The sequence below is a fragment of the Quercus robur genome, chromosome 7 (assembly GCF_932294415.1).
Source record: "Quercus robur chromosome 7, dhQueRobu3.1, whole genome shotgun sequence".
Classification (NCBI taxonomy): domain Eukaryota; kingdom Viridiplantae; phylum Streptophyta; class Magnoliopsida; order Fagales; family Fagaceae; genus Quercus; species Quercus robur.
Window position 1 is genome coordinate 28,435,706 of NC_065540.1, and position 8,670 is coordinate 28,444,375.

The following is an 8,670-nucleotide window of genomic DNA, read 5'->3' on the forward strand; positions in this document are numbered from 1 at the left end:
TCCCCCCTGGCTTTGGCTTTGGCCTAATCTCTTTTCCACATACCGACAAATTCCCACAACCATAAAACCCCTTCCCCATCTTCACTTCCCAAAAATTTCAATTCTCCTCTCTTTCCCTTCTTTAGAGTTTTGCCTACATACAAAGGCATAGGCATACTCAATTGTTAACTTACTTGCCTATCCTTTGGCCTGTTTTTGAGTACTGCTCTCTTTTTTTGTTTCTATTTAATTGTTTGAGTTTTTAATATCACCATAGCATTCAAAGTCCCATTTGGCCTAAACAGAACTATGAAGAACCCACAAACACCTCTGCCACCAGGCTTTAGGTTCCACCCAACAGATGAAGAGCTCATTCTTCATTACCTAAGAAAAAGAGTGGCTTCCACACCCTTGCCAGTCTCCATCATCGCTGAGGTTGATATCTACAAGTTTGATCCATGGGAGTTGCCAGGTATATTTTATATTCACCCTTTTCCTTAAATTCATGTTGTAAAATACATCAACTGACACCTTCTAATATTTTCAACGAAACAAAGAAGTTTAGATCGAGTTTAAATTCTTCATCCTCATGTCAAAGTGATAATCTTAATATATATATATATATACACACACTAACATAGAAGGGTCTTGTTTATGTGTTTTTTTTAATCAGAAAAAGCTGCGTTTGGTGACAAAGAGTGGTACTTCTTTAGTCCAAGAGACCGCAAGTACCCAAATGGTGCCAGGCCAAACAGGGCAGCCGCTTCTGGGTATTGGAAAGCAACTGGTACAGATAAAACCATATTAACATCAACAGCAACAGCTGCAAGAGGAGGAGGAGGAGGAGGAGGAGGGAACCTGCAAAACATTGGTGTGAAGAAGGCCCTTGTGTTCTACAAAGGAAGACCACCAAAGGGAATCAAGACTAACTGGATCATGCATGAATATCGCCTCGCTGAACTCCCCAACTACACTCCCAACAAACCTATCAAGCTCAAAGATACATCCATGAGGGTGAGCTACCCTACTAAATTATTATATATGAAATATATCTTTATTCTCTATAATCATTCAAGCCAGTTTTGGGGCATTCCAGGATGTTCCATCTATTTAAAAAAGATTCTGTTATCTTGATTCGTCACGCTGTAGTTAAGCAAACTCATCTACACATACGACAAAGCACCCGAGCCACAAAGTTTTATCTCTATCCTTAACTTTGAAAATTTTGATAATACACATAAGCAAAGGTGGCGATAAACTTTACAATATAAGATTTTTTTTTTTTTTTTTTTTTTTTTTTTGTGATTTCATAATTATTTATATTAAAGTCGTGTGTAAAAAACCCAAAAAGAATAACAGAGAAAATATGAAACTAACGCAAACAAAAGAATCTTACTAATGATGTGATATATCATATATAGCGTGCAGACAAAGTAGTTTTTTTTCTTTTTTTTTTTAGAGTCTTGAGGGAATGGTAGATGCTAAAGAAAGAGTAGGTTCAAAACAATAGATTCTACATCATTCAATATGGAAATTTTTTACTATTTTGTTAGGTTTGTCCTGTTGAGTTTAGAAATAGTTACATCCTTTCCAATCCTTCCAAATATGAACTCAGTGTTCGTTCTAATATTTCTTGTTGGCTAGTTCTATATATAGGCCTAGCTAGCTAGCCCAGGTGTGAGGCTACAAATGCACCCAATCTGATTAAAGCGTGTGGTTCTCACCACCAACCAGTTTGAATGAATACGGGACCATTGACTACGTGCAAGTAGTTCTAATTTGAATGGAGACCCTAAGGCCTAATTAATTATAATGGAGTGCATAATTGTGAGGTTTTACTAAGTAGTTGTAACTATTAAAGTTTGTACTGCAACTAATAAAACTGTTTCATTTGAGGCCTTTTGCAGTTAGACGATTGGGTTCTTTGCCGGATCTACAGGAAGTCCAATGCTTTACCTCCAATGACAGCAGCAGCAAGTGATCAAGATCAAGAAGAAGATGAACAAGAACATGTTATCCAAGATACCACTTTACCAAGCTTGAAAAGTCCTGTTGGTCACAACAGTACTCTCATACCCCAGAAATCTTCTTCTTTCTCAAACTTATTGGATGCCATGGACTACTCCTTACTAAGTAGTTTATTATCAGACAACCATTGCTGGAACACAACTGGATTCGAATCAACATTCAACAATGGGAGTCTAGACCAGCCTTTCTTCAATAACTCCATAGCATCTGGTAGCAGCAGTGAAAACTATATGTTTCAAAAACTACCTCAACTGAACTCTTTGGCTCCAAACATGGAAAACCAGCTCAAACGCCAGCATTCCAACTTAGATCATGAGGATATGTTATACCCATCAAAAAAATTCATGAGTTCTTGCAGTTTCAGTAACAGCACCAATCAATCCGACATCGCTCAGTACAATATACTCAACCAGTCATTATTCAATCAGCAGTTACTTTTGAGTCCTCATCTCCAATTTCAAAAATAAGGGGGAAAAAGTAATAAACTGGATAGAAGGATGTCAATTGGGTATGGAATCAAAAGAAGAAAAAAGATACATTCTTAAATCTTAAGTCAAAAGATTGTTAAAAACAATTTCAAAGAAGTTATGAAATCATACATGATTTTTGTAGAGGATGTAATGCTTTGATTGGTAGCACGTACGAGTCATACCTGTAATTGTAAATAAGGTATTTGGTTTGATTTTCCATAATTAATGATTATTTTCTTCTCTTTTTTTTTGGGACTTTTTCATTATTATTATTATCGTTAATAAGTGTAGTGATACAATTTTTCTTGAAGAAAAAAAGTTTAGAGATACAAAAGTCTTACAACTTTAGTGCATAATTAAAATCAAGTTGGTAGTGGATTTAATTGAAATGTACCGCTCTAATAACAACTTGTTAATTTAATAAGTTGTTAAGAACTTGACACTTCTTGGTGTTTATAATATAGAGATTCAGGGTTCAAATTCCCACAGCACCAACTATCGATTTATCCAAAAAAAAAAAATAATTATGAAAAAATTTTATGTTCCCTAACATTGCTTTTTTAGAGTTTCATTGAGCACACATTGGCATATCCGGCTTTAGGCCTAAGCCTCAAAAGCCACACTCCCATTACAAAAATACATGTTTTAAAAATAAAAATAAAAGGGTTTTTTGGTATTTTTCTCTACTTCCAGAAGACCTCCAAAATATGAGACAAATATAAAACCAAACTTGATTAAAAACTAAAATATTTGACAAAACAAAAAGTTTTATAAATGTCGAATCATCAGTAATGAATAAATTCCCGTAATATTTTAGCTTTAATTTTATTAACCAATGCCCTACATGGTAAATTGTTAACGTTAGTCACTTAATTACACATATGATCACACACCAAACAATCTCTATCTTTGTCTCTCAACACCAAAATCATTATTAAAAATTTAGATTACAACTTACTTAATCATGTACCACCTTATCCAAGATAAAATAGACCTTCTTAAAAAATAATAATAATAATAAACCTGCTTCTTCTCTTTTTTTGGGTTAAATTTTACACTTAAACCATGATATTGGAGTCTCTGTATAAAATTACTTAATTTAGTTAGTATTAAATCATCAAATTATTCTTGATTTAGTTAACATTAAATAAATTTATTTAATTGATATTTATATATATATATATATATATATATTTTTAAAGTTCTATGTAAAATTCTTCCCTTTGGTTCTAACTAATTCAAGTTGACAGTAATTATTGTTCCACTTCAATCGACTAATAGCTTGTTTGTATGGAGGGGGAGTAAAGTAGAGGGAGGGAGAGTAAGTTAAATTATCTTATTTGGATTTTTTTACAGGAGGAGGGAGAGGAGTTTGGAGGGGTTCTAACTATTTCTAACCTCTCATTTTTAATTCCCCCAAATTGGAGAGATTTAGAGAGAGAGTAGAGCATAGAAATGCTTAACCAAATGAATTACCAAATTTACCCTTATCATATTAACAAAATGACAAACTATGAAAATACTAATTATTCTCTTCCCCCTTATTTAATTTTAAAAATATCAAATAAGGTGTAAGATAACGATTCTCCTCTCCTCTCCTCTACTCCCCTCTACTTTCCTCTCCCTCCAAACTTCCAAACATAGCATAAGAGTTTTGAGTACTAATGATTATTGATATCATTTTAAACCTCGGTTTAATTAAGAAGTTTCAATCTTGACTTTGAATCTTGAAATCATTTGGTGATTTTTCTTTCAGTTATATATACACTTTACAACCTTTCTCTTCATTATTATTATTTACAACACTCTTAATAATAAGAACAATTATATAATCTCTCCATAATGTGAGGGTGGTTTTAAATTGAATTTTCTATTTTTAAAATATTTAAATAAAATTCTAAACTTTTTAATTGATTGTTTCAATTCGCCTCCTTAATTATTCACTATTAAAATAAATTTATCAAAGTTCAAGTAAACTGTACTTGAAACTTATATTGGGGCTAAGACTTAAGAGATCTGTCACATGATCAATAGGTGATATATATATATATATATATATATATTTTTTTTTTTTTTTTTCATGTGAAAGACAACTTCCTAGTTCTACCTACAAGCACAAATGGATGAGTTTTTACTTTTTAGTTTTAATTAATTCTCCTCGATACTTTTTATATCTTCTTTACTTCTTTTATTTTCAAGCACCATACATCTCTTTGGCTGGGAAGTATGAACACACACATGGCTACGAATACGACATATTAGGACTCAACATTGTTTGAAAAAAAAGAAGACATAAATAACGGGACACATCTATTAGATATATTTAATTTATATTTTCTAAATATTACTAAGTATTTATTTTAATATAATGTTAATTATATATCAATTTAAAAGCAATAATGGATAATAAAGTGAATTCATAACTATTAAATAATGTTTGGAAATTACAATACATATCTAGAATAAAAATATTTATTAATTTTCAAATGCATTTTTACCATTAGAGTATGAATGTTCTCTTTGTTTTATGAAAGGGTATTCAATTCCTCTTGCTCCCGCGTCCTAGCCATGTCCTGCAATTTTTTTTTTAAAGGACATAGCCAAGACATGCATGCAGAAGTATCTTAGGCATATCATGTGTCCGACATGAGTACAACACCCCTAATCAAGGACAGACACAAAATTTTAAGTTAGCAAGGACCAAAGTATAAAGAAAAAAAAAACTCCAAATAGGTATCCATATAGTATTAAAAAATTATAAAAATTCAAAATCATTGTTTCTAAATATATTAAGATGCAATCATTTACTAACAAAGACAAAAAAAAAAAAAAAAAAAAAAAAAAAAAAAAAATCTTTTTTTAATACTAGGCTGGCTAGGATTTATTATTATTATTATTATTGAAGAGCATTCACATTGGTGGTGCTAAAAATTTTAGAATTTAGTAACTCAAAAAGTTACTTTATCTTTTTTACCACATCACTTTACGATACATCCAATATCAAATGTTTTTTTTTTTTTTTTTTTATATAACTTCTTTTAAAATAATACAAACAGTTCCTTAAAATAATAATAGAAATGAGAGAATTTGAGTTTTTTAATGTGGTGCTAAAAATTTTAGCATTTAACAACTCAAAAAGTTACTTTATCTTTTTTACCACATCACTTTACGATACATCCAATATCAAATGTTCTATTTTTTTTTTTTAATAACTTCATTTAAAATAATACAAACAGTTCATTAAAATAATAAAGAAAATGAGAGAATTTAAGTTTTTTAATTGAAGGAAGAGATATAATTTTAATAAAATAAAATATTTTATTTTATTTTTAACAACTTACTACAGTCAAGTGGTATTTATACCAGTTTACTGTAGTTGCAAAAAAAATAGCTTTAGCTTCTCTAATAACACATAACTTTTTGGTTCTTTGATGGTAAAATTTTTTTTTTTTTTTTTTTTGGCTAAAATACAATCACCATTGTGAATATTTTTATTGTTTTTGTTAAATTTTTTGGTTGAATAGTTGCTATTTAGGTAAAGCTAATTAGACTTATTGTGAAAAAAGAGGACATAAAATTTTGGAAATGAACCTAACTACAAAAATAAAAAATATTATAAATAAATAAAAATTGGACCCGGAAGAGGCCCGGGCCCCCTTAGCCCCACCGCCCCAAGGTCCGTCCCAGCCCCCAATAAAGTGTCTACTTCATAGTCCTTTGGTGAGAACGTGGTGATGGACGCCACCATGATATATTATGTTTATTTTCAATTTTAGATTAATATTTATAAAATGAAAATATGTTACTACAGTAAAACAATAATATTAATTATATAATTTTTAAAAAATTATACTTGAAAGAATGTTAAAAAAAAGTTCTCAAAAAGTGTAAAATATGTAACATTAAATATATATATATATAACTTTTAAAAAATATATTGTAGGGGCCAATTAGTCAGGAGGTATTATTAAGGCTGTACGAATTGGGCCTGTGACCCAATCCGAGGATATTAACTAATCCAAGAATGGCCAAGTGAGGTTATAATGGGAATGGTACAAAGAGAAAAATGAAGATAATACGAGATAAGTCCAACACACGTTCGAGGAGAAAAGTCATCTCAAAAACAATGATCCGAGGCAAGTAAGAGTGTCATATCACCCTAGACCTTCTTGAAAGTTACATCATAACTAGGAGTTGGACGTTGGACAAAGGGTAAATAAAGGGAGGCAAAAAATATTCTCAAAAGCTGTTACCTTCACATTAAATGCCTCTCAACTAACTCTCTGGCCACATTAATGTAGAGGTGATACATGAACAGTGACCAAGCAGCCTTACATCTACTATTTGATAGTTCTGGGAGGTGTTGGATGGGACAAGAAGGAGCTTCTAGAATCCAACCTACACGTGTATGGTAGGGATAACACTAAGATTGTAATATATAGCACAGGAAGGATGACACGCATAAATCGAGAAAAAATCATAAAATCTAGACAATAACATTGTGGATTCTTGTAACTGTATTCATCATTAAGATATTATAAGATAAGTTTCTCAGGCTGTGCCGAGGACATAATTTCTTACTTTACTTGTGCTTAACAACCTTAATTCAGCAACTTTTATGGTCTATCTTTTAGAGTAGAACTAGTTCTTTCACCCACGCTCTATAAATTCATTGTTTGGGTTTGTTGGGCTTAAACCCAATCCCATACTGGGTCTAATCCAAATACTATCCTTACAATTGGCGCCGTTTGTGGGAAGAATTTGATCTATTCTAAAAGAGATTTGAGTGCATAGTCTAAGATAGAAGAAGCAGATCCACAACAGGCGGCGACAGGTCCACACCAAGTGGATGCTAATTTATACCAGGCAGAATCAAGGGGATCCCAAAATGGCAATCCGCGTAGGAGCCTCGAACGGAGAGGAGGTCATGAGGGAAGTGTGTACACAACTCATACCAGTAAAAATCAATCTCGAAGGAAGAGCCATGTTTCCCATGCAAAGGATAATAGAGATATGCAACGTGAAGTCGATGAATTGAAGAGGGAATTGCGTCATACTCGGCGAAGACATTCGTTGCCCAGCTCCGAGTTGTCCACTGAGGAGATAGATGGTGCTAGTTATAGACAGAGGTCCAGAACTCCACCCAGCATGACTTTCTTCTATGACGAGGAGTGCCACCATAGACGTAGATACAAGAGCCCGCCTCGCAAAAGCTTGGGGAACGATGCCATGAACAAGGCGCTGAGTCAAGTTTCTAAATCACCCTTCACACGAAACATAGAAGGTGCAAGTCTTCCTCGGCGATTCCATCAACCCACGTTCACCATTTATAATGGTCGAACAAATCCGGTAGAACATGTCAGCCATTTCAGTCAAATGATGGTCGTTCACTCCAAAGATGAGGCCTTGATGTGTAAGGTCTTTCCATCTAGCTTGGGCCTAGTGGCGATGAGGTGGTTCAACGGTTTAAAAGCGAACTCTATTGACTCCTTTAAAAAACTCACCCGGGCCTTTGGTGCTCGCTTTATTACTTGTAGCAGGGTTCCTCGACCTTTGGGATTCTTATTATCTATGTCCATGCGGGAGGGTGAGACTCTGAAGACTTACTCAGATAGATACTGGGAGATGTTTAACGAAATAGAAGGAGAGTATGATGATGTGGCCATTAGCACTTTTAAGGCTGGTCTTCCAGCCGAGCATGATTTGAAGAAATCTCTAACTGGTAAACTTGTTACCAGTGTACGTCAACTGATGGATCTGATTGACAAGTACAGAAGGGTAAAAGAAGACTAACTACAGGGGAAAGGAAAGGCTAAGGTAATCCCTCAAGAGAGGGGGGATTTCAGGTCGGACCGGTACAATAATAACCGACCTCAGAAAGACTTTGTTGGGCAGCCAGGATTTGCTAACACCTAGGTGGTTAATGTTGTGTTTCGAGAGCTAATGCAGCAGGTGCTGGAGAAGATTAAGAATGAGCCGTTCTCCAAATGGCCAAACAAGATGGCAGGAGATCCTATGAGACGCAACCAGAACCTTTATTACCAATATCATCAAGACCATGGGCATACCACCAAAGATTGTAGAAACTTGTGGGACCATTTAGACTAGTTAGTCCAGGAAGGGAAATTGAAGCAACTCCTGCATCATTCTAGTGGACGAGGAAGCCAAACGGGTTCAGAATTTTGAGGAGATG

The 8,670-nt window shown here is 33.7% G+C and overlaps 2 protein-coding genes across 2 annotated transcripts; both read left to right on the forward strand.

Annotated features, from left to right (window-relative positions):
* The first annotated feature begins 91 nt into the window (after nt 1-91).
* LOC126693018 (NAC domain-containing protein 2-like) lies at nt 92-2,723 on the forward strand. Its single transcript, XM_050388871.1, has 3 exons — nt 92-451; nt 653-993; nt 1,887-2,723. Exons 1-3 carry the CDS (start codon nt 289-291, stop codon nt 2,472-2,474), a joined length of 1,092 nt encoding a protein of 363 aa, XP_050244828.1. The 5' UTR covers nt 92-288; the 3' UTR covers nt 2,475-2,723.
* A 4,767-nt stretch (nt 2,724-7,490) lies between these two features.
* On the forward strand, nt 7,491-8,270 carry LOC126691241 (uncharacterized). The gene has a single exon (XM_050386301.1). The coding sequence runs from the start codon at nt 7,491-7,493 to the stop codon at nt 8,268-8,270; it is 780 nt and encodes a 259-aa protein (XP_050242258.1).
* The last annotated feature ends 400 nt before the right edge of the window (nt 8,271-8,670 follow it).

Coding starts and splice junctions, on each gene's coding strand:
- LOC126693018 (XM_050388871.1), top strand. CDS start 289: ATGAAGAACCCACAAACACCTCTGCCACCAGGCTTTAGGTTCCACCCA. Junction 452..652: donor TGATCCATGGGAGTTGCCAG/GTATATTTTATA, acceptor TTTTTTAATCAG/AAAAAGCTGCGTTTGGTGAC. Junction 994..1,886: donor TCAAAGATACATCCATGAGG/GTGAGCTACCCT, acceptor GGCCTTTTGCAG/TTAGACGATTGGGTTCTTTG.
- LOC126691241 (XM_050386301.1), top strand. CDS start 7,491: ATGCAACGTGAAGTCGATGAATTGAAGAGGGAATTGCGTCATACTCGG.